Source organism: Schistocerca serialis, chromosome 3, assembly GCF_023864345.2.
Source record: "Schistocerca serialis cubense isolate TAMUIC-IGC-003099 chromosome 3, iqSchSeri2.2, whole genome shotgun sequence".
NCBI lineage: Eukaryota > Metazoa > Arthropoda > Insecta > Orthoptera > Acrididae > Schistocerca > Schistocerca serialis.
The window spans coordinates 74,812,606-74,840,296 of NC_064640.1; the positions used below are offsets into that span (position 1 = coordinate 74,812,606).

Genomic DNA, 27,691 nt, shown 5'->3' on the forward strand with positions numbered 1-27,691 from the left:
AAACGAATGCGGAGAAAATAAGTAAAATGTGGTCATACATGCAAAGATAACGGGAGAAGACTAAATATGATATACAAGAGACTAAAACGTGAGTAAAACAAGAAAGGAACTAAAAGAACGCCACAGGAAATTGTCATTGGCTGGCCACTTATGTAAAATATGGGCGAGCCAGTCATCCTGTGAACAAATTAAAACACTCTCCCTAAAATCTTAGTAAAAACATTGGGCAATTCATAAAACTTTGAAACTCTAACTACATTCGGTTGATTATTACCTAAAAGAGATGGCAGATACGCCGGCAAGTCAGCCACGGCCCGCTGGTTAGAAAATAAAACGCTGTCCAATAAAACGTGTCGCACAGTGATCAGTATGCCACAAGCACCACACATTTTAGCGTCCTCTCGCCGGAGCAAGAAGCCATGCTCTTAGGGCTGCAGCCTATGCAAAGGCAAGTGAGGAGAACTCATCCCGTCTACGTGGCTGGAAGGAAGTACGCCACACCTGCGTTGTGGTCTTCAGTAAATGAAGCTTATTATTGGTCACTTCCAGCCACTTATGCTCCCACCAACGCAAGATGCTTGAGCTCAACAGCGAGGTGATTGCATGCAGGGGGATGGCACACTGAAATACATCAGAAGTGTTACTATAAATGTATAAATAATGAAGCTTGGAGGCTCAGGGTACTCAGTCGTGCTGCCATTCCATCCACATCTCGAACCAGAGAGAATGATGGTCTGTTGAGTTTCAGAGAAACAGGGACTATCACTTCGGTGATGAAGATCTGCTGTCTGCCTGTCTGCTGAGAAACATGTCAAGTACCAGGCTGAGGTACTCCACACCTGTAGCATAGCAGGTGCTAAACTCAGGAACTTCAACAATGTAAGTAGGTGGTATGTGCCAGTCTCAGCCCTCTGATGGACTCTAAACAGTCTACAACTTAGCCTAGGGATTGTGCACCCTCACGGCCTCTTAGCCACTTGCATGTCATTGGTCATTGTCTTGGCCAACCTCTTGTGGGTGACTAGTGCCATTGCTTCTCAGCATTGAATACAGTATCTAATATTAGTTATCGCCCCCAAATGCATGACAGGGGGACCATAGGTGAGTGCATGGGTTCACAGCCAGTCAAACTCTGGGGGCCCTGAGCAGGCCACCCCCATTTCTTCGCCTGCTTGCCGGCCACACAGCTCCATGGCAGCAGCTGTCCATGACCTAGGCCAATGGACGCCACAGGCGCCATCGACATCAGCAAATTCTGCAACTAACTGTGCCTACATGTGCGCTGGGTGGCCTAGAGGACATCCATCACACTATACATTGCCACTGGATATAAACACTTGTTAATACTACTATTTCACTGCATACCCCAGCATAAATTGGCACTCTTTCCCGCCATTTCTCTCACGCATCCTGACGCATAGCGGAGCTGAACAGGCTGGGTCACAACCCTTGGTGTCAGTAAGTGGTCATTATACACTGATAAGCAAAAGCAATATGACCGCTGCCCACCACGACGTTGGATGCCGCCTGGTGATGCTGCGGGCACGTGATGCGGTAAAAAATATGCAGGTGGGGCAGACACGGATGAGGGATCACCCTGGCTAATATACGGTCTGAAAATGGGGAAATCCATTAAGATAAACCACTTTGACGAAGGGCAGATATTACTACACAGAGCCTGTGAACGAGTGTCTGGAAAACGGCGAAGCTGGTGGAATGTTCACGTGCTACTGTCGTGGCCATCTACAGAAAGAGATAGGACAGTGAAACTACCATTATGAGCTAAATGGTTGGACTCGACGATTCTTCACAGAACATGGGGTTCAGATGCTTGTGTGCTCTGTAAAGTAGGATAGATGGTGATTTATGGCATCTCTACCAAAAAAGCACAATGCTAGTGCACGCACAAGTGTTTTGGGGCCACCGTTCATTGCACATTGTCGAGCATGGAGCTCTGCAGCAGACCATCCCTTCATGTTCACATGTTGACACAACGACATAATTACGATTGCAGCGGGCACAGGACCATCGATCGATGGAAACGTGTTGACTCTTTTTGTGAATCACATTTTTGCTATACTACGTCGATGGACGTCTCCACAAATGCCGTCATCGAGGTGGATAGCGACTAGAAACGTGCTGCGCACCACTTATGCCGGCTCATGGAAGCAGCATTATGCTGTGGGAGACATTCTCATGCACTTGCATGGGGTCTGTGGTAGTAATCGAAGACACGCTGACAGCTGCAAATCACCTGCATCCCTTCATGCTTGCTGTCTTCCACAATGGCAATGTCATCTTTCAGCAGTGTAAAAAATGGTTCAAATGGCTCTGAGCACTATGGGACTCAACTGCTGTGGCCATCAGTCCCCTAGAACTTAGAACTACTTAAACCTAACTAACCTAAGGACATCACACTCATCCATGCCCGAGGCAGGATTCGAACCTGCGACCGTAGCAGTCGCACGGTTCCGGACTGCCCGCCTAGAACCGCGAGACCACCGCGGCCGGCTCAGCAGTGTAATTTCCGTGTCTCGGAACCATAACCGTGCTACATTGGTTTGAGGAGCATTATGGTGGGCTCATATTGATGTCTCGGTTACCAAATGGTTCTATGAAACCCATCTCGGTCGCTATTGAACTCCATCATCGCGTACGCAAATCAGCGGTCCATTACTTAGGCGAATTACACGACCTGTGTGTAGACATCCAATGGCACGTACCTTCACAAACCTACCAACGAACTGTTGGATTCCTGATACGTAAAATCAGTGCTGTATTTCATTCCAAAGACGGACAAACAAGCCATTAAGCTGGCGGTCATAATGTTTTGGCTCATCAGTGTACTTCCCAACATTACAGGTTGTGCGAGGTTTGTTAGTCCAATGTCTAAATGCTACGGTTTGGTGGGAGAAGTCATTGTTGCGTGACTCTCGTCACCCACACACAAGTTTAGCAATCCTGTGGGGCACGAGTTGCCACTCATTAACGCTGTAGCAGCCACATTTTGTGTGTGTCGACGTGTTGGTCATTTGGCTCGCTATTTTTCGGAGTGTAAATGGGCGATGATACGCCGAAAAAGTTAATTTGTAGTGTTTCCTTTTAGTATTTGGTTGCATTAGTTGCTTATTTGTATTCCTGGGTATTAAGTAGAATATGAGAATGTATTCAAAATGGTAGACTCATACGCTGCTACTACTACAGACTCTGTTACTGCTCTAACAGAGCAGTTGTGGGTGTTAACAGATGAAAATTGTCCCTAAAAGCAGGAGCACGAGGAACTTCGTAGATTTGATGCTTTGGAAAGCCATTCAGTTTCAGTCACAGTCTCAGTCTAGGGAAAATAAGGCCAAGTTCATCCGGTTATACCGTAGTTTATCAATCCCCATTCGCTTAGATATATGTATTTTTACCATTTTTCTAGTTACATATCGACTCGTCACGTCGTATAAACATCTTTCGTTCTGAGTGAGCTTGATACATATCTGGTTTATGTAAATTCACTCATCTGATTAATAGAATGGGGACTTCGCTATGAGAAAGGCAGCTTACTGCTTGTTTTTATTATTTTCTGCCCATTTTTGTGATATGTCTTAACAGGATAGTGTGCAACATTACTTTGTGTAAGTCCTACTCACAGACGGGAAAATGTGTTTTTGATTTTTTTGGAATATTTTAATAGAATATATGTGTGAGCTACTGTTAATTTAAACTGATGAGAATTTTGAATCTTACACCAATTTTCCATTCGAGCTGAAGTGTGCTTTTTACCTTTTCGGATTTCCCCACAGTTAATACTTAAGTCATATGGCCTGTAACTGCACCACCATCATAAACTGCATACCAGCAGTGGGAATCGGAACTACAACCCTGCACTTCATGTTCAGCAGCCGAATCACATGGTGTGTCTGTGTGGTTCTCTCCAGTGCGACGAGGTAGCTAGTGATTGTGATTGTGACTGTGGCTGTGGCTCTGACTGTGGCGGCACCAGCAGCACAGAGCCTTATCGGCGGTGAACTCATGATCTGTGTGTCCAGAGACCATGGAGGAGACGCCGCTAGCGTGATATTTCTTTAAATAAAGATTTAGGTATTCGTATTCTGTTCCTACTTCACAGCATAAGTTAGCTGACAACTATGGTGGAAAGTGATGATTGAATCATAATAGAAGTTGGGTGGAGGTAAAAAAATGGTTCAAATGGCTCTGAGTACTATGGGACTTAACTGCTGAGGTCATCAGTCCCCTAGAACGTAGAACTACTTAAACCTAACTAACCGAAGGACATCACACACATCCATACCCGAGGCAGGATTCGAACCTGTGACCGTAGCGGTCGCGCAGTTCCAGACTGTAGCGCCTAGAGCCGCTCGGCCACACCGGCCGGCGGGTGGAGGTAATTTGTTAATCTATAGCATTAGAGGGATGGGAAAACATTTAAAACTAAGACAACTGGACATAAACTCAGGAAACGATAATGTCACAGGAATAGCGAAAACGAACGATTCTTTGAATTTCTAACCATTTTAAACTTATGTAGCGACCTGTCCTACTCAGGACCGCTACACGTCAGGATGGGTGAGAGAAATAGCGTTGGAGAGATTTACAACGAGGCACACAGTGAGACAATGGGTCCAGCAGTAATATACAGTGCGATGGCCATCCTCTAGGCCCCTAAGGTGTGTGAAAATGCAGCTGGTTGTGCAATGATCTGATGCCAATGTGCCTGTGACGTCTGTTGCCCTAGCTCACGGGTGGCTGCGACCGCAAAGCTGTGTATCCTACAAGGAGGCGAAGAAGCAGGTGTGGCCCACTCAGGGACTCTGGAGTTTAGCTGGCTATGCACCCATGTACTTACTTGTGATCCCCTGTCATGCTTCCTGGGTGTGATAACTGCGAGGGCACCTCTTCCTGGGCTGGACTGTAGAAAGCTTGCAGTCCATTAACCGAAGCCTCTTAATAGTGTGGAGGTTGGCACATACCAGCTACTCACATTGTTGAAGTTTCCAAGTGTACAGCAACTGCTATGATACGGGTGTGGAGTGCTTCAGCCTGGAAATTGACATGTTGATCAGTATACAGCCAGTCAGCAGATCTGCATCACCAATGTGTTAGTCGTGGTTTCTCTGAAACTCAACAGATCGTCATTCTCTCCAGTTCAAGATGCAGACAGAATGGCGGCATGACTGTAAACACTGAGTCTCTAGGCTCGATTGTTTACACACTTACTGCTACGCTCTTGGAGTAGTATTACTGGAGGGTTGAGTGAATTTGTTCCTCGTCACTCGTCCAGTCAGTTGTTTTTCGCTCACTCGAAGGCTCTGCATCGAGCGCTGGTTACTAGGCATGGCTATATTTGCTACGTGTGAGTATTCAGCAGCACTCAAGTCCTCTGAATCACAAGATGTTACTTCACTCTTGGTGACACTGTGTTGCACTGTTAGTTGTTCTATGCACTTCGCCCGCGGGTGATGCTGTAAACCTGGCCAGTCAGTGCGTTTGACGTAATGTCAGCAGTACTGCTCAGTGGACTGCTTAATTAGAACATCTGTCTGAGCTGACCTCTACTGCCTGCCAGTGGCTGGAATAAAATTTCAAAACATTTTACGATAGGCGGGCGGAACTTTTTTGGGAGATTTTCTCCAGTCTTTGAAGAGCAGTCTTTTAGGACAATTACTCTTAACCCCGAAATTCTATACTGTGCTGCTGGCAACGTCCAGCTTTAACAACGAGCTGTTTCTCCCCTATCCACAAATAACATGAGCTTATCTTAAAGTGCGGTTTTCAGAACATTATTACAAAGCAATCCTTAACGTAATGCCTTAAATGAAGTGTTTTTTCTTCCAGTAAGTTTCCCCAGCCAATGCCGGATAGCCATTTGACTGGCAACTGATGCATTTGTGTCCCTGTAAGTTCTGTATATCTGCGTTTATTAGAGAAATAAAATATGCAAATACCTAGTACAAACACGCCACAACTGCTAACTGAAATGCTTATCGATATAAACTTGTGCTGACGATTTTCTTGAAAATTTTGAACATGTAACATCTGCTCCATTGATATTTTCCTCTGCTGTGATTCGATAAATTTGTCTAATGAATGCAGAAGTTCAGAGTTGGGGGTGGCATTAATGTAAGTTACATTTTGAGTGGGCAGTGCCCTTAGTGACACTTTCGGATAATACAACGTATTCCACATCAGTTCACACTCATGTGGAATACGTTGTATTATCAGGCGTATCAGTGGACGTAGCTAGAAGGCGGAAATCCGTCTTGCTATCTAACAAACCACCATTAATGGCAACACTATTCCCCTGCAACTACAATTTTCTGAACCCCTGATGTTTCCCTTTTACGTAGCATTTTGTCAACACAGTTTCTGTAGATAGAGAGGTAAAAATTGACACACATGCTTGGAATAACATGGGGTTTTATTAGAAACAAAAAAAAAAAAAAAAAAACAAAGTTCACAAAATGTCCGACAGATGGCGCTGGACAGCAAAACTGCTACCGTGTCGGGTGAGAGGTACGCCGATATGTTACAGAATCGCATCATCGCCAGCCTGGCTGATAAACACCTGCTGGAACGTACGATGTTTATTCAGGATAAACACCATATTGCTAGACGCGTGAAAGATCTCTTGCGCGCGTCGTTTGGTGATGATCGTGTGCTCAGCCGCCACTTTCGCAATGCTTGACCTCCCAGGCCCCCAGACCTCAGTCCGTGCGATTATTGGCTTTGGGGCTACCTGAAGTCGCAAGTGTATCGTGATCGACCGACATCTCTAGGGATGCTGAAAGACAGGCGCAGCAGTGATGGACTGTGCGGCTGGTCCCGGCGGAAGTTCGAGTCCTTCCTCGGGCATGTGTGTGTGTGTGTTTGCCCTTAGAATAATTTACGTTACTTAGTGTGTAAGCTTAGGGACTGATGACTTTAGCAGCTAAGTCCCGTAAGATTTCACAGATATTTGGACATTTTGCTGAAAGACAACATCCGACGCCAACGCCTCACCATAACTCCGGATATGCTTTACAGTGCTGTTCACAATATTATCCCTCGACTACAGCTATTGGTGACGAATGATGGTGGACATATCGAGCATTTCCTGTAAAGAACATCATCTTTGCTTTGTCTTACTTTATTATGCTAATTATTGCTATTCCGATCATATGAAGCGCCATCTGTCGGACATTTTTTGAACGTTTGTATTTTTTTTGGTTCTAATAAAACCCAATGTCATTCCAAGCATGTGTGTCAATTTGTACCTCTCTATCTACATTATTCCGTGATTTGTCCAGTTTTCAAATTTATACTGACTTTTTGATCACCCGGTATATCCATAAACGGGAAATATCAAGAATAAATCTAACATCACACAAACCGTCGCAAAGAATTCAACATTATAATTTATTACGTGACCTTTAAGCATATGGCATGTCATGTGCTTTGCCTAACTGCTAGAGATTCTTTATTTCTGCCTACTGCACCTTTGAACACTGGCCAGTCAAAGTTAACAGGGGGGCCACATCCATCATCCAACATACCTTTAAATAGTTGTACCTGACTGAAGCAAACGTTCGACTTTAGGTAGCGAATTGCACTTTTACGCTACTGCAGCAGTAGCTGTAATATCACTGATGATTATTGACACCTCTACTTTCTGAGACAGTAGAGCTCGGTAACCTATTTGTGTGACATCGATCTGTTGTAGAATTTTAGAACATGTTTTTTGCTCGCGTATCATGTCATTTCTGGAAACCCAGAATCTACTCTGTAGGAATCAACATGGATTCCGGAAACAGCGATCGTGTGAGACCCAACTCGCTTTATTTGTTCATGAGACCCAGAAAATATTAGATATAGGCTCCCAGGTAGATGCCATTTTCCTTGACTTCCGGAAGGCGTTCGATACAGTTCCGCACTGTCACCTAATAAACAAAGTAAGAGCCTACGGAATATCAGACCAGCTGTGTGGCTGGATTGAAGAGTTTTAGCAAACAGAACACAGCATGTTGTTCTCAATGGAGAGACGTCTACAGACGTTAAAGTAACCTCTGGCGTGCCACAGGGGAGTGTTATGGGACAATTGCTTTTCACAATATATATAAATGACCTAGTAGATAGTGTCTGAAGTTCCATGCGGCTTTTCGCGGATGATGCTGTAGTATACAGAGAAGTTGCTGCATTATAAAATTGCAGCGAATTGCAGGAAGATCTGCAGCGGATAGGCACTTGGTGCAGGGAGTGGCAACTAACCCTTAACATAGACAAATGTAATGTATTGCGAATACATAGAAAGAAGGATCCTTTATTGTATGATTATATGATAGCGGAACAAACACTGGTAGCAGTTACTTCTGTAAAATATCTGGGAGTATGCGTACGGAAAGATTTGAAGTGGAATGATCATATAAAATTAATTGTTGGTAAGGCGGGTGCCCGGTTGAGATTCATTGGGAGAGTCCTTAGAAAATGTAGTCCATCAACAAAGGAGGTGGGTTACAAAACACTCGTTCGACCTATACTTGAGTATTGCTCATCAGTGTGGGATCCGTACCAGGTCGGTTTGACGGAGGAGGTAGAGAAGATCCAAAGAAGAGCGGGGCGTTTCGTCACAGGGTTATTTGGTAAGCGTGATAGCGTTACGGAGATGTTTAGCAAACTCAAGTGGCAGACTCTGCAAGAGAGGCGCTCTGCATCGCGGTGTAGCTTGCTGTCCAGGTTTCGAGAGGGTGCGTTTCTGGATGAGGTACCGAATATATTACTTCCCCCTACTTATACCTCCCGAGGAGATCACGAATGTAAAATTAGAGAGATTCGAGCGCGCACGGAGGCTTTCAGGCTGTCGTTCTTCCCGCGAACCATACGCGACTGGAACAGGAAAGGGAGGTAATGACAGTGGCATGTAAAGTGCCCTCCGCCACGCACCGTTGGGTGGCTTGCGGAGTATAAATGTAGATGTAGATGTAGACACTTTTCTGGGACAAAATATTCTGCTACCATTTGCACCAGGCGCAATTCTATCTGGCAGACGAGGGATGAATGTCGCAGTCAGGAGGGGCCCTGTGCTCCAGCGATTCACAAATCCGAAATGGCTTCAGCCGGAGGTTACAAAGTTCATCCCTCCACTTTCATTGCTACCCTACGCATAATTCCTCATATGATTGCTGTTAGAAGTGATGCACATTGGTAGAAGGCCACTGCATGCCTGCACCAGAGCACATCGCAAAAGGCACGAATGTCTACTTCATTTAAGATGCCCCAATATGCTACTACTCATTATAGACACCAAAGAGTGTATAGTAGCTATGACCCCGGTTAAACCTGAAAAGATGTGCAGCGCTTTAATGGCTTGTTAATGTCTGGGCAATGAAAGTTCTCAGGAAAAAGCTTGAAAATGTGATATCCAAGACAACAGTTTCTACATCTACTCAGCTCTAGAGCTCATATCCACTAGTGTGGTGCCATCATCAAGTAGGCATGAAATCATTTATCTGTCGACTTTAGGGACTCAGTACTAGCATCATTGCAGATCAGTACCCTCATATGAAATAGAGTTGTTCTGGGAACTCATATTTGTACTAACGAGTACATTACGCCAACTCGAACGTTTCCATAAGAATTCTAATCATTTCCGATCAATATCTCTGTGGTAACTTCAACAACCTCACTGCTGATTTATAACCTTGTCAATGTGAGCTTGCGTTTTGTCTCTAACTATTTCAAAGCAGGTTGTATGTCAAGTTTCAATCCATGTTCCTATAAACAGAAGGTGATTTTGTGTTCGTGGCAGCATTGCATTCTTTACAATAATTCTTCACGCAAATCGTAATCAGCTATGTTCGCGTACATGCATTCTTTACAATAATTCTTCACGTAAATCGTAATCAGCTATGTTTCTCTCCAAGCTGCTTGGATGTACACTAGGTGCCGCAAATAAATAAAATCTAAGCAATGTATAGACATCAGACTTTTTGTCGCAACGTAGGTGGGGGTACTCGACATAGAACACCTAAAGTAGCTCCACCACACTCTACAGGACAAGGGTCGAGGTTGTTATGGGTACAATAATTAGTCAACACTCTCAAGTTCACTTCTTTCTGCGAACACACAGCTTTTTCTGGATGCCGTGGTGAACTGCCATTGTCGAAATATTACCAGCAGAGTGGAATCGTTTGTACTAAAATGGGGCAACATCTGAGATTTAATGACCATTAAGACAGGGGATATCAGAGCTCGTATGGAAACTCATAGTTATTCTGCCATCGCTCCACTTGCGTGTCTCTCTATGCTCCATGTGACAACTTATAGAGTATATAGATCCGACCTGGAATGAGATGATATAAGAACTTATAGTGACACTACATCCCAAGGCTAATTCAGTAAGGTAGTAGCACTAGATTGATACTATTGATTAAAGTAATTTCTACACTAGATGTAGTAGCGGTGAGAGTAGAAGTAGGTTCATATTATTGATTCTCAATTGCCTGTACTGCAACAACCACACGCTTTGTGATAGCCAGCAGTGCTGTTCTTTAACTAACACTGATTTTTTTATATACGTATGCCTTAGTGTGATGAAAATTTGGCATCAATGCATATGAAATGTTAACCTCCAGTCATTCTTTTGATAAATAGAAAATGATGTAATGTAGTCTAGCACTGCATTTTTAAATGATTTTAAGTGATATGCACATAAATAGTAAATGTTTTATGTTAGACATAAGACATCTAACATTTCCAGTACATTTTAAATGGTGATCCTTGCGGAGTTTGAAAATTTGAGTGATAAGTTATAGGGTATCGTAACTGTAATCGACTAGTGGACTAGTGGGAGTTCTTTTTGTGGGTTTACTCTCTTCAATACGATTTCTAAATCGTTTTTAGAAAAATGTCATTACGAGTCCTTCAACAAGGGCACTTGTGCAGGTCTTCTGTGGTAGCAGGTGTCAGAAGATGTGATGTGATATGACGTGTGTGCAGACTACGTGAGCTATAAATAGATCCTGCAACTATTATACTCTATGCCATCAGGAAAAAATCAGTAGGGTATGACTGTGTTGGCAGTAAGAGATTTCTGGTAGCAGCACCGAATATTGTGAAACTTATGTTGTTGCATGTATTAACATCCTCTATATCAGCACGAATGGTATGTGAGTGATGAGGAACTTGTACCTACCTTTCATGTTGGGTTTGTGGTCTACTCTGATGGTCTCAAGGGATTGTAATGCTTGAGGCAGCCAGTAAATTTTGCTATAATATAGTTATATATTGGGCAATTTGTTACAGTTTCAACGTAAGACAGGGTACTTTGTTGCAGTTGTTGCTGGCACGTGGACTAACTTGGTGCAATTTGTTTCTGTAACATGGGGCAATTTGTTACAATTTCGCTGTAACATAGATCATTTTGCAACAATTTCACTGTAACATGGGGTATTTTACTACACTTTTTGCAGTAACATGGGGTAATTTGCTACAATTTTACTGTAATGTGGAGTATTTTATTAATAGTTTTATTGAAAAATAGGATAATTTGTTACGATTTCACTGTAACATTTGGCAGTTTGTTTCACCTTTTTTTGAAACATTGGATTATTATTTACAATTTCTCTGTAATGTGAATGCCATTTATTGAACTTATCTATAATATATGGATTTTATGTAGTCTCTACTGTGCGACATATTACCACTTTATATGAAACGTTCAAAGTTCTAACTTCATCCGAATTATTCCAGAGCACCTTTCTTAAAATCAAACTCCCCACAACTAGATTAACTTTAAGTTCAATGAGTATCGCAAATATTTAACTACTGTCGAACAAATTTTACTGTCCTTCAACTCAGCAGGCTTTTATAATATCTACAAGTCTGCACACACATCACATTTCCCCATACTTAGCACTGTAACTAACAAAAGACTTCCTGCATAATCATCCTTGTCGCAAAAATCGTAATGGCATCATCAGAAAATGATTCAGGAATCTTATAAAATCGTAAAGCACACAAAAACAAGTCCCACTACCCCAGATATCGATTACAATTATGATGACTGTTCACATGTTGCTCACACCTTCAGATTTCTCAGCTGTGGTCATTTAAAAATCCACTGGAAATGTTAAATGCCTAATTTGCAACGTAAAAAATGTGAAGAATCGCTAAAAAACTTTTAAAATGCAATGTTACCATGGACAGTAGATGATTTTCTCTTTATAGGAAGAATGACTGGGGTTAAATGTTTTGCATACATCGATATTAAATTTCCGTTACATCAAAGATCAGTGTCAGTTAAAGAATGATATTACCTTCTATCAAAAAGTGCGGGGTCATTGTTGTACAGTTATGAACCTATTATTAGTTCTCTACTGCTGCAGCTAATGGGGAAATTACTTGAATCTGTAGTATGATTTTACTGCTACTACCTTACTAAATTCCTGTTGGGATCTATAGTTTGAATCTATGGAATGAATGTACTAGTAGTACACTGCCAACGACACCATGCCGACCACACGACTGTATGAACTATTATAGCACTTTTTCCCACATAAGCATACTTGTAATTGACTGTGGTAACAAGTCTGATCAGTCAACTATTCTAAGCTGTTATCTGGAGTGCTGTGTAGCTTATAACACTAATCCTTCACTATCATGAGTGTTAACAACCTTGGCCAGTAAAAGACTTAGCGCACAAACACCCTTGTTGAAGGAAGCACGCTGTATTCATCGGAAATGATAAAGAAATCATGTGGAAACATCACATATCTGTACTGCGCTTATAGTTGCATATCCCGCAGAGAAATGCAACTTCCCTATTCAGTCTAAGCACTTCTCCCTTACGATTTTTATAGGAACATATTTTGACAAGAAGTTTGCTAATTTCGATGAAGGATCGTCTGAGTTGCTGTATGTTTGCACTATAATGTCTATTTCTACTTTCTCTTCTGTTCTTTGGATAGTTGTCTTTCTTCATTTCAGTTGATCTCCATCCTCATGTTGCATACATCCGTTATGAATTTTTCAACCTCACTTTTCGTTGGGCTAACCATACATTTTCCGAGTACTGTGTCGCCACTGTAAGCATCAAGGTGGTCGGGGTGCATATGTCTCAGTGCTATTGTAAATTCCTGCTTCATACCATTTCAAAACGCTTCTACATGATCTAAAAGCCATCGAAGGAAGGTATCACTGATAGTCACTCCCTTTCGTTTTTGTACACACGAATGTAGCAATGGGAGAATTACTGTACGTTTCCATAGCGCCCTGATCTCCCTTGTCTTTAAGGTAGCTACAGGAGATGTACGTTCGTCGCATCAAATCACGTTTTCCGATTTCAATACAAGCGATTCCACTTTACTGGTAATATCTCGACGATGGCACTTAATTATGGCATCTACAAAGAACTGTGTGTTTACAGAAAGAACTGAACTTGACATTGCCAACAACTTAAGTGTACCTATAGCATCGCAGAGGTTTATAGTGCACAGTGTGGTTGGACTTACGTTATGTGTTCTGTTTCAACAACGTCAATCTATGTTGTGAGAAAAACGTCTGGTGTCTATGCAGTGCTTATATTTCATTTTTTTGCTCCACCTTGTGTTCTTGCAAGCAGCTTGGAGAGAAACATAGTTGTTCAGTATGATTTACGTGGAGAGTCATTTAAAAATGCAATACTATCACGAACGCAAATTCACTTTTCGTTTATAGGAACATGGATTGAAGTTTAATACACATGCTGCTTTTAAATCATTAGAGACAAAACACAAGCTCACACTGATGGAGCCATAAATTAGTAGTGAGCTTGTTGAAATTACCATACAGACATTAATCAGAAATGATTAGAAATCTTGTGGAAACATTCAAGCTGGTATACTTTCCTTGTAAGTACAAATATGAGTTCTCAGAACATCTCTGTTACACTTTCATATGAGCGTACTGATGTGTTATGACGCTGATAATCGGTCCCTAAAGTGTATCGATAAATGCTTTCATGCCTAATTGATTACGGCACCACACCAGTGGATAGGTACTCTGGAGCTGAGTAGATGTAGAAACTGTTGTCTTGGACATCTCAATTTCACATTTTCAAGTTTTTTTTATCCCTAGAACTTTCGTTTCACAAACGTCAACAAGCTGTTATATCACTTCACTCCCTTCCATATTTTATCGAGGCCATGGCTACTTTACACTGTTACGTGTCTATAAAGAGAAGTAGCATGACGGGGTGTCTTAAGGAGCATATACATTCACATATATGGCGATGAGCTCTGGTGCAGACATGCAGTGGCTGGTTGCTGACCGGCATGCGACCCGCAATGGCTGTAATCTGGAATGGTGAAAACCCTGACTGTGGATATAAGCAGTGCCTGTTAGACGGAGGAGGTCCGACAGCCGATCAGTTCAAGCCATTCCACCAGAAAGGAGGTACACGGCTAGTGCTGTCTGTAGTTCAACCATGTGTAGGTGGTCAATGCCGCGATTCGATAGCGTCCGCTTTGCTACTTTGTGCCAGGAAGGCCTCTCAACAAGGGAAGTGTCCACGCGTCTCGGAGTGAACCAAAGTTGTTGTTCGGGCATGGAGGAGATACAGAGAGACAGTAATGTCGATGACAAGCCTCTCTCAGGCCGCCCAAGGGCTACTATCGTAGTATATTACCGCTACCTACGGATTATGGCTCGGAGGAACCCTGACAGCAACGCGACCATGTTGAATAATACTTTTCGTGCAGCCACAGGACGTCGTGTTACGACTCAAACTGTGCGCAATAGGCTGCATGATGCGCAATTTCACTCCCAACGTCCATGGCGAGGTCCATCTTTGCAACCACGACACCATGCAACGCGGTACACATGGGCCCAACAACATCCAGAATGTATCCGCTAAGGACTGGCATCACGTTCTCTTCACCGGTGAGCGTAGCATATCCCTTCAACCAGACAATCGTTCGAGATGTGTTTGGAGGCAACTCAGTCAGGTTGAACGCTTAGACACACTGTCCAGCGAGTGCAGCAAGTTGGAGGTTCCCTACTGTTTTGGGGTAGCATTATGTGGGACCGACGTACGTCGCTGGTGGTCATGGAAGGTGCTGTAACGGCTGCACGATATGTGAATGAAATCCTCTGACCGATAGTGCTATCATATCGGCAACATATTGGCGAGTCATTCGTCTTCATGGACGACAATTCGTGCCCCCATCATGCACATGGCTTCCTCCAGGATAACGTCATTGCTCCACTAGAGTGGCCAGCATGTTCTCCAAACATGAACCCTATCAAACATGTCTGGCATAGATTGAAAAGGGCTGTTTATGAATGACATGGCCCACCAACCACTCTGAAGGATCTACGCCGAATTGCCGTTGAGGAGTGGGACAGTCTGGATGGACAGTGCCTTGAAGAACTTGTGGATAGTATGCCACGAAAAATACAGGCATGCATCAATGCAAGAGGGAGTTCTTTTAATCTGGCAGGAAGTTTCAAAACAGTTCGCACTCGTCTGCAGAGTGAAATACTCAGTCTGATGCTCACTGTATCGATCAAGGAGACCTACTTACCTCAAGCTCATTGAAACTAGCCGTCAAGAGGGATCAGGCTGACCACAGGTGACTGCACGACCAGCCCCACACCCAATCTCTGCACTGAGTCTGGGGAGCTGCATACATGCATACATACATACATACATACATACATTAATCCTTGTTCCATAGATCATGAATGCGACATTTCGTAATGATGTGGAACGTGTCACTTTAAGATTTTTTTTGCACAAAATAATTATTTTTTATTTTTATTTTTTTTACAGTTACTACTTCATATCTAAGAATTTATCTATTGAGTAGAAGGAGTTGTCATTCAGAAATTCCTTTAATTTGCTTTTAAATGTTGGTTGACTGCCTGTCAGACTTTTAATATTATTTGGCAAATGATCAAAGATTTTTGTGGCAGCATACTTCATCCCTTTCTGTGCCAAAGTGAGTTTAATCCGGAACAGTGAATATCATCCTTTCTTCTAGTGTTGTAGCTATGCACTTCGCTGTTATTTTTGAATTGGGATGGGTTATTAATGACAAATTTCATAAGTGAATATTTGTACTGCGAAGGTACTGTGAATATCCCTAGTTCTTTAAATAAATGTCTGCAAGGAGATCTTGGGTGGGCTCCAGCTATTATTCTGACTACACACTTTTGTGCAATGAATGCTTTCTCTGTTAATGACGAATTTCCCCAAAATATAATGCCATATGAAAGCAGTGAATTAAAATGGGTATAGTAGGCTAATTTACTGATATGTTTATCACCAAAATTTGCAATAACCCTAACAGCATAAGTAGCTGAACTTAACTGTTTCAGCAGATTATCGATGTGTTTCTGCCAATTCAATTTCTCGTCAATGCACACACCCAGAAATTTTGAGTATTCTGCTTTAGCAACAGACTTCCGTTCATAGTTTATATTTATCAATGGTTTAATGCCATTTTCTGTATAGAATTGTATAAACTGTGTTTTCTCAAAATTTAGTGAGTGTCCATTTGCAGAGAACCACTTAATAATGTTCTGAAAGACATATTTTTGCAATTTCGTCAGCTGATTCTTGCTTTTTGGGTGTGATTACTATACTTGTATCATCAGGTAAAAGAACTAGCTTTGCATCTTCATGAATATAGAGTGGCAAGTCGTTAATATATATTAAGAACAATAAGTGACCCAATACTGAACCCTGTGGGACACCATTCTTGATACCTCCCCAGTTAGAGAACTCTGCTGGTTTTTGCAGACTATCTGTACTGTTAATTGAACTTTCTGCATTATCCCAGTTAAATATGAATTAAACCATTTGTGCTCTGTCCCACTCATGCCACAATACTTAAGCTTATCTAGAGGAATTTCATAATTCACACAGTCAAAAGCCTTTGAGAGATCACAAAGTATCCCAATGCATGATGTTCAGTTATTCAATGCATTTAATATTCGATCAGTGAAAGCATATATAGCATTTTCTGTTGAAAAGCCTTTCTGAAAACCAAACTGACATTTTGTTAGTATTTCATTTTTACAAATATGTGATGCTACACTTGAATACATTACTTTTTCAAGAATTTTGGATAAAGCTGTGAGAAGTGAGATTGGGTAGTAGTTGTTAGCATCAAATCTATCCCCTCTTTTATGGAATGGTTTAACAATAGTGCATTTCAGTCTATCTTGAAAAATCCCCTGTTTCAGTGAGCTACTAGATATATGGCTGAGAACCCTACTTATTTGTTGGGAACAAGCTTTTAGTACTCTGTTGGAAATGCCATCAACTCCATGTGAGCTTTTACTTTTGATTGAATTTATTAGTTTCCTAATTTCAGTAGGAGAGGTGGGTTGAATTTCAATTTTATCAAATTGCATAGGTACTGCCTTTTCCATATACTGCCTTGCATTTTCTACTGAATAGCTAGATCCTATTTTCTCTACACTTAAAAATGATTATTAAAAATATTTTCTACTTCTGACTTTTTGTTAGCAAACTTTTCATTGTGTTTGATAGAAATACAGTCTTCCTGTGGTCTCCGTTGCCCTGTTTTCCTTTCCACAATATTCCAAATTGTTTTAATTTTGTTATCAGATGTGCTAATCTGAGACATAATGCACATACTTCTGGACTTTTTAATAACTTTTTTAATATAGTGCAGTAGTTTTTATAATGTTTCACTGTTTTGGGATCATTACTCATCCTAGCTATAAGATACATTTCCCTTTTCTGTGTACAAGATATTTGTATCCCTTTAGTAGGCCATGGCTTTTTACATGGTTTCTTACAATTATATTTCATTGTTTTCTTAGGGAAACTGTTTTCAAATATACTCACAAAGGTATCATGAAATAGGTTACATTTTAAATTAGCATAATGTTCCCTGTTCACCTCATCCCACTCTAACTGTTGCAAGCTTTCCCTAAAATTTTGGAGTGTTAAATTGTTAACTGAATGCACTATTTTGGAGGACTGTTTTGCATTACTGTATGGAGCTATATCATATACTGTAACTAGCTGTGCATCATGATCAGACAGACGATTCTTGACAGGAAAAGTTTTTATTTGATTAAATTTATCTTGGTCTATGAAAACATTATCTATCAGTGTGCTACTTTGCTGTACCACCTGAGTAGGAAAATCAATAACTGTTGTCAAATTGAAAGAACCAAGTAATACTTCAAGTTCAAGCTCTCAATTGGACTCTTTCAGAAAATCTACATTGAGATCCCCAAAAACAATAATTTGCTTTCCTCTGTCTGACAGATAGCACAACAAAGAATCCAAGTTTCTCAAAAATAGTTGAAAATTTCCCAATGGGGACCTATACATGGTTACGATTATAAAAGTGCCTTTATTTAGTTTAAGCTCACATGCACATGCTTCTATATGTTGCTCTACACAAAATTTCTTAGTTTCCAAATTTTTCATACTATGACTGATTTTAACATATATGCAAACCCCTCCTCTCTCCACAGTGTCCATGTGCTGAAAGCTTATATCCACCTACATTTACCATTTCCATACCTGTGACTATACGATGTTCAGACAGGCATAGTACATCTATCCACCCTCAGTTTTTAAATCTTCTAAACAAACAAGAAGCTCATCTACTTTGTTTTTTAATCCCCTGATATTTTGATGCAATATATTAACATTATTTTTCACTGTGCTTTTATATGAATCTTTTGACGTACCAACATTACGTTTCACTGTACTCTTATGAGAATCTTGTGGTTTTTTTGACATCTCTGGTACCTGCCTGTCTGAACTTCTCATTAAGCTTAATTTCTATCAACGTAGGATGATTGGACACTGATCTTAGCCAGAGAAAGTACTCCCATGAGTTTTATTGCCTTCCCTTAAAGATTTTGCTGTCATCCCACCCAATTTACCCTTTCCTTTCCTATTGATATGCAGGCCATGTCTTGTCAAGTCCCACTATCAACAGAAACCAAACCTATTCCTGACAAAGTAGCCGCTCAAAGCAGCTGATCTTACCCCATATTGACCCTCGTGACAGAGCTGTTCAATTGGGGCCAGTCATACTGCATGATAGGAGGAACCAACCCAACATTTGTATGGTTCGTTGCAGATGCTATTATTACCAGGTTACACTCATTTTTGTAGCCATGATCCCTATCGATACTGTTTCCCGCTCCACCCACTACCACAACATGATCCTGCTTTGTAGAACACTTGCACAATGATCCTACATCCTCTATCACTTGGCTAAGACATGCAGTGGGCTTGAAAATACTTGTGAGTTGGTACCTGTGGCCTAATTTTTCCTGCAAGATCCAGCCCACACCTCTTCCATGGCTGCTACCTAAGCCGCAGCAAGTAAGCCATCACAATACAGCGAGCATTTAAGACCCTTGGTCTTACAAATTCACCAATGTGCCAAACTGGCTCTCCCTACTCTGGGACAATAGAAATCGTCCGTGAGCAATGAGACCATTTCAAACCCACGTGGAGCATTTGCTTGATGTGGGATCACTACAAATTCAAACCCAGGTTTGGAACCAATTGCCACGCTGGTTACTAAAGAGGCACAGAGTAATGTTTAAGTTAATGAGTTACAGGAAATAATGCACTCCTTCATACACTGACTGGAAAGAAAATAGCAACACCAAGAGAAGTTGTGATACATAAATGAAAGTTGGTAGGCGTGTTTCTACATCTGAAAGATGACGTCTAATCAAATTTCGCGCCACAAAGTCATGTAATAGGGCTACAATAGGTTTGTTGGTTGATTAGGGGAAGGAGACGAAAGAGCGAGGTCATCAGTCCCATCGGATTAGGGAAGAAAGTCGGTCGTGCCCTTTCACAAGAACCATCCCAGCATTTACCTGAAGCGATTTAGGGAGATGACGGAAAACCTAAATCAGGATGGTCAGACGTGGATTTGAACGACGTCCTCCTAAATGCGAGTCCAGCTTCCTCGCTCAGTAGGGCTACAATAAGCTGAATGTTCCTTCTGCGATACTGCAGAGAGACTTGGCAGGAATGTAGACACTCCACATGATTCCTGGCAGGGATGGTCACGAGAATGTACGGTCGCAAGAAGACCATAGTCTGAACGGCCACATGGCACTGCTGAGATGGAAGACCCTCATGTTCAATGTACGGCTCTGGTGCAACATACTGCATCTGTAGCAGCAGTCTGAGCAGCAGTTGGCATCACAGGGACACAACGAACTGTTACAATTCGGTTACTTCAAGGAGAGCTCCTAGCCAGACGCCCTCTAGCGTGCATTCTACTAATCCCAAACCACCGCCATTTGCGACTTCACTTTTCAAGCGAGAGGTCGTTAGAAGGGAGGGTGGAGGTTTGTAGTGTTTCCTGATGAAAGCTGGTTCAGCCCCAGTGCCATCGATAGCCGTGTATCGGTTAGAAGGAGGCCTGCAACCAACCCATCTGCGTGTTACACACACTGGACCTACACCTGGAGTTATGGTCTGGGGTGCAATTTCGTATGACAGCTGGAGCATTCTTGTGGTTATCCCATGCACGCTGACTGCGGATTTGTACGGAAATCTAGTGATTCGACTTGTTGTGCTGCCATTTATGAACAACATTCCACAGGGTGCTTTCTAACAGGCTGACGCTCGATCAAATACCGCTGTTGTAACCCAACATGCTCTACATAGTGTCGACATGCTACCTTGGCCTGCTCGATGACCATATCTGCCTCCAGTCGAGCACATATGGGACATCATCTGACGAAACTCCAGCGTCGTCCACAAACAGCAATAAACGTCCCTCTACTGACCAAACAAGTCCAACAGGCATAGATCTCCATCCCACAGACTGACATCTGGCACCTTTATAACACAATGCATGCACGTCTGCGTGCTTGCATTCAACATTCTGGTGGTTACACTGGTTAGTGATGTACCAGAATTTCACATTTGTGATTGCTTATGTCGCGCTTACATTAACTTTTGGTCTTGCAATGTTAATCATACAAATGTAATCCTGAATTTTAATTACTCTACATAAATAATTTTTTGGTGTTGCTATTTTTTCCGTCAGTATCTGTTGTAATACAATGTTTTAAGAAATTTTAAACGAGCGGCGCAACTGTTTAGCTGTATCCACAGATGGGCCTAAGGAAGGGGATTCTTTCGTATGCTTTGTGGTTTTCCATTATCGTGTCCTCAAGATCAGGCTACCTAGATACTGCGTTTTCATTGTGCATGATGATGGATTACAGGAAACCTTGAGGGCACTGGAGCAGATGAGATGTGTACTGAATGCAAAACGCCTCATCTCCTGCGAATCTGTAACTGCCCTTCAGTCTCTCCAACACTTTTAACATATACAGGAGTCCAGAATATCTTGAGGAAGGAGGTATCAGTCTGCTGGGTATGAAGACTCATGGAGATTCAGGGATACGAATTAGCAGATGTAGCAGCCAGTGAGGCGTTGATCACAATTAAATGGTTGACTGTGCCATCGTCTTTCATGCTATCACCTCGCTTTTGATTTACAGAATCATGCATCAATGGGAAGAAAAATGGCTGACAGGAAAAAAAAATAAGCTGCAGCTAGTAATGCCAACAACGTGATCACAAGTGACACAGACAAGATGATGTTTTTCTCAGCTATCTACCTACAGGAAGTAGTTTCATGATACATGAATTCTTAACCCAAGGATAGGACCCTCAGTGTGTGGTGCTTGTAGCATACAGATCAAAGAGCGCCACATTTTAGTTGACAACACTTTGTATTCAGACAATATTGCAGCAACTATTTTACCTGTAGATATGTGAGACATCAACGGATCACCAATTTGGTGTTGGTGGGAAGTGTGGAGGATAAAAATTGTTGAGGGAGACCAAGAGGTGAATACAGTAAGCAGATTCAGAAGGATGTAGGTTGCAGTAGTTATTTGGAGATGAAGAGGCTTGCGTGGGATAGAGTAGGATGGAGAACTACATGAAACCAGTCCTCAGACTGAAGGCCAAAACAACAACATATATCTACTTTACCTGGCAATGAGATGTGTTTAGTGTGGCTATTAAGATGCTTACAAATGTTTGACTTATTTCTTAGAATACATTGCCTGTTAACTAGAGTGAAGCACTCAGAAGACATAGTTGTATGTCAGTGAAACTTCATACACATATACACCATCAGCAAGTATGTAAATGATTAGAGCTGCATTTCTCTGTAACAGGTAGAACACCCACCAGTGTCTATTATTGTTGATTATGTACAATGTTGTTACGAGGACTTATGTGGTATACAAATGGCATGAACATGATCAGATGTTGAATCATCATTGTGAAGGACACATAGATGCTGTATACTTGCACGAGGCAGAGTTAGCAGCATCTCACTTATTTAGAAAAGGGGTGGGGACTCACTGTAGGACTCCATATGGCCGGCTGGTCAGTCATGCAGTATCCAGATTTGTGGGACATTCGCATGTGACAATGGTCCTGTATGGGAAAGCAAGTGCAGACATACTCATCATGGAGGTTCCAGACTACCACATCTGACCACAGCAAGGGAGGACAGCCGTACTATAGACGAAGTATTCTGTAAGTCTTTACCATTTGTGCCTGTCATCCAAGAACAGGTAATGAACTCCCTGTAACATTATGTGTCATCCCACATCATTGGCTAGTGACCAGCAGCAACTGCCCCCCTCCCCCCTCCAGTTTAGGCTGCTGTTACTACATTAACACAAAAGTGCTTGGAGTGGTGCCATGACCAGGTCTTTGCATCCGTGGTCTTGCAATGTGTTCAGCCACGAATAACAATGGTGTGCTGCCTCAGATGATCATCATCAGAGTGTATGATGGTGTGCTGGGGAGAGGCACAACATTGGTACTCTTGCTGTCATGGGGCTGGGTGCCATTAAGTAATATTTCAGATCACAGCTGGCAGTTTCTGAGGGAACTCGGTGAGCACAATGGTACGTCACAGACATTCTGCCTAGTCGTGTGTTATCTCTCATGAAGCAGTATTGTAGTAACATTTTTCAACAGCATAATGTTCTTTCGTACATGGCCTGTCTCTATGAGCGATCTGTGTGAAGTTGAGTTACTTCCATGACCATCAAGATCCATAGATCTGCCCCTGAGAGAACACATGTGAGAGCAGTTCGGACGACAAATATGTCACAGTGCCGATGTCTGGGATATCAGGAACGATAGTTGTTGGCCAACGTGCCTCAACAAACAGAATATAACGACTTTATAACACCCGTCCCAACCAGATCAGTGAATGCATTCAGGTCAGAGGGGATGCAATGTCATACTGATAAGAGGGCTCATACTGCCAAGTTATTTGTAAGTTTTCTAACTCCACGATACACTATGTGATCAAAAATATCGGACGCCGCCAAAAGTACTGTGACAGTTACGCGGGAGATGAGAAAACTTGGATTTCATGGTAGAGCAGCTGCTCTTAAGCCACACATCACGCAAGTAAATGCCAAACGACGCCTCGCTTGGTGTAAGGAGTGTAAACATTGGATGATTGAACAGTGGAAAAACGTTGTGTGGAGTGACGAATCACGGTATACAATGTGGCTATCCGTTGGCAGGGTGTGGGTATGGCGAATGTCCGGTGAACGTCATCTGCCAGCCAGCGTGTATAGCGCCAACAGTAAAACTCGGAGGCGGTGGTGTTACGGTGTAGTGGTGGTTTTCATGGAGGGGACTTGCACCCCTTGTTGTTTTGCGCGGCACTATCAGAGCTCAGGCCTACATTGGTGTTTTAAGCACATTCTCGCTTCCCACTGTTGAAGAGCAATTTGGGGATGGCGATTGCATCTTTCAACACGATCGAGCACCTGTTCATATTGCACGGCCTGTGGCGGAGTGGTTACACGACAATAACATCCCTGTAATGGACTGGCCTGCGGAGTACTAACCTGAATCCTATAGAACACCGCTGGGATGTTTTGGAACGCCGACTTCGTGCCAGGCCTCACTGACCGTCATCGATACCTCTCCTCAGTGAAGCAATCCGTGAAGAATGGACTGCCATTCCACAAGGATCCTTCCAGCATATGATTGAATGTATGCTTGCGAGAGCGGAAGCTGTCATCAAGGCTAAGAGTCGGCCAACTCCATATTAAATTCCAGCATTGCCGATGGAGGACGCCACGAACTTGTAAGTAATTTTCAGCCAGGTGTCCGGACACTTTTGATCACATTGTGTATTTCATTCGAGCACCTGTCAGTCATCGTCAGGTGTGTCATCGAAGACTGACCAAACCGTCCTCCGTTCGGCAGTATACATTACGTAGTGAGTATTCCACGCATGCGTCAAAATAAAGTTGACAAACTAACCATACTACCTGCGAGCTACGCCCTCGCTTGTGGAGCCGTTGAACTCAGTTTTTGTCACAATGGAAACCCCGCATCGCACCCGCCTCTGATTAAGTTGTGAGATGGCTCAGTGGATAGCCCGTCAAAAACTGAACACAGATCAAGTATGAAAACAGGAGGAAGGTGTACTGGACTGAAAAAAAAGCAAAATAGAAACAGTGAACGGTCCAAGATTAACTAGTGCAATATCGAGGATACTGGAAGTCTGACGGCGTCGTGGTTAAGTGGTCCGCGGTATTGGAGTGAAACTCCTTCCTGCCATTTATTTTTGTTTATTTTTTCAAAAGATTATGAACTGTCCGCCCTGTCATTGAAATGCTTGTTCTCTTTCTGTAGTCTTGGCAGTTGTCATGCTATACATTGGCTATAGAACATGAGTCATGTGGTAAGAATACGTTACCGTCGAAAGTAAATGTGATGAATAGAGAGAGTAGGTGAGATGGCACATAGATGTCTCATAGAAATGAAAACAACAAATAAACGGGTGTGAACTGTGTGTAACGGACGTTACACTTCGACACAGGCACAAATTTGAATACATCGAACTGCAGAAGGAAAAGAAAGAAAAAAAATTGGCTTTAAGGAGCTTCGAACACCGCTGGCCTACTTAGCATTCAACCAGTCATTACTCAACCACGATGCCGATGCTACGCCATATTTCTTTATAGTGCTCTTGTTACACTTGGACCGCTCACTGTTCCTGTTCTGCCGTTTTTTCATATTTCGGTACACCTTCTTCCAAATGTTTAACTCATCCACTTGTGTTTGAGGAATTGAATTAGATGTGACGCAGTAAAATTTTTAGGTAACAACTCGAAACGAAACATAACATAGATTTATCACTACTGACTAATGATGCACTTACTGCTGGTATGCTACGAAATAAAAATAATAATGCCGTGTGGCTAGGGCCTCCCGTCGGGCAGACCGGTCGCCTTGTGCAAGTCTTTTTAGCTGACGCCACGTCGGCGACTTGCGCGTCGATGGGGATTAGATGATGATAACAACACAACACCTAGTCGCTGAGCGTAGAAAAATCGCCATCCCAGGTGGGAATCGAACACGGGCCCATTAGTATGTCATTCCGTCGCGCTGACCACTCCGCTATCGAGACGGACATGCTGGGAAAAAACCCACTGTGCGCATAAAAAGTAGGAGATTTAAGGTGTGTGAAAAGTATATAATTTATGATTGTGTCGCATATTAGAAACTAAACGTTTGTCTGTATAACTATTTAGACTTTATCTTTGTATGATTGGTTCAAATGGTTCAAATGGCTCTGAGCACTATGGGACTTAACATCTGTGGTCATCAGTCCCCTAGAACTTAGAACTACTTAAACCTAACTAACCTAAGGACATCACACACATCCATGCCCGAGGCAGGATTCGAACCTGCGACCGTAGCGGTCCCGCGGTTCCGGACTGAGCGCCTGAACCGCTAGACCACCGCGGCCGGCTTGTATGATTGTATAATGCACTATTTCTTCTGATAAAATAACGAAAAGAGCATTAATTTCTGTGAGAACGTCTTCCAGATTATTCTAACTGGCGATATCACAATAAGAATCAAGTTTCACTGGTTGTTACACTAAGTTTTCACCTCGTAATTTGGTCTGTTAATTTTTCGAGAATAATAAATTGCAAATAGCTATATCCCATGCAATATTAATGGTGGAGCGCCTGTTCATATGATGTTTTGCCTCCAGAATAATACATGATATTAACTCCTAATGTATACCCATTTTGGCTGAAATTCCTTGCAGGTAGGTGTATAGCAGTGTGAAGGCAGAAGTACAGTTTTGTTGTTTGTATATGTAACATCTGCTAAATGCAATAAAGAAACAATAAATGTTTTTAATCTGCCCTTTTTTCAGGAGCAGATCCTTTCTAAATTAAATAAAGGGAAGAATGGACTATATGGTCCCCAAAAAGGCAAACTTTGTGTAACATTGATTGATAATTTGAACATGCCATTAAAGGCGCAGCATGGAGCGCCAACACCAATAGAACTCCTGAGGCAATATTTTGATCAGGGACATTGGTAAGTAAGACAATATAATCACTGGAACAAATTTTTCGCTAATATTTTAAGAATAATGATCCCCACATTCACAGCATTCTCTAAGCGACTTGTTCCCGTGGTTAGTGCCTAATGGGAACAACCTCAGGGGAATCCAACCAGTCTCGACTGGGATAAAATATAATGAACCCAGGATTCTTGAGCTGGGGCTGACTAGGCCTCTATAATTGTAGACCCTGGACGTGCTACTGTAATCAGCATTCAGGGAGCTGGCGGAACATTGAACCTCACAGTAAATGAGGATTTTGGGTTATTCTCTCAGATACCAAGATCAATTTTAAGGTGAGCTATGTGCTGATAGTGTGAACGGCTGTTGAGGCATAACAGTTGTAGGTGACAATTTGTGGGACATCTGCCTCAGACAAGTTGTATGAAACTTATATAGACGTATAGACGTCTGCCTGTAGATGTGTTTATTTCTCTAGCTTGGCAAAGCATGCAGATGGAACCCACGGATTAACCCTCAAACATTCACAACAGTTTGCGACAACTATTGGATAAAATTAAAACCCAGCTCATTAAGGGTAGCTCTTGTGATGAGACATTGGCTATGTATAAAATCTGAAATTAATAACATGACACATTCTAAAACTGTGTTCATGACAGATTGAAGGTGTGATGGCACCTTTGATAAAAATACCTGCTAATTTAAAAAAAAATTGCCTGAATTGAGGGGTACACTGAAATCAGTGAAGCAACTCCATAATGTGACCCAGCTGGTAGAAACTACTACTTACAGACAACATCAACGATCTCCTCAGAAGTAAAAATTCTCGGAAATATTTGATATTGGTCTAACTGCTCAGCATCATTGTTCATGATAAGAGGACCGTAGAGCCACTATGAATATGAGCACATCCATCATTCAGTTAATGAATTTTTTGACAATACTGTCACAGAATGGATGTGTGGAATGGATAGAATTACAATGTGTAGCTTCAGAAGACTGGAGTATTATGTTCTGAGTAGGTTTATTTCTCTTAAAGTAAGTTGCAACTTTTTACCTCTTCATTTGCACATAAAATTAATACGTATAACTAATTTGATAACATTATATATGATACCAATATGTATCGTTTTGTTCACAGTGTATGTGCTATCCTATATACTTCTCCAGACGGTAATGAAACATGAAAAATCACAATTTAATGGCTACAAATCATTTCAGAGCGTAACAGCTTTGTAACAAAGCTTTCTGTTCCTTAGTTTTACCCAATTTTAGTCATGCTAATAATCTGAAAACGTTGTTGT

At 42.1% G+C, this 27,691-nt stretch overlaps 1 protein-coding gene across 1 annotated transcript in view; it reads left to right on the forward strand.

Moving 5' to 3' along the window:
• LOC126470685 (dynein axonemal heavy chain 7-like) overlaps positions 1-27,691 on the forward strand; it is a 762,325-nt gene that overhangs the window by 86,463 nt on the left and 648,171 nt on the right. Inside the window, exon 4 of the mRNA XM_050098686.1 lies at positions 26,235-26,401. Coding sequence (XP_049954643.1) covers positions 26,235-26,401 — 167 coding nt within the window. The remainder of the gene's footprint in view (positions 1-26,234; positions 26,402-27,691) is intronic.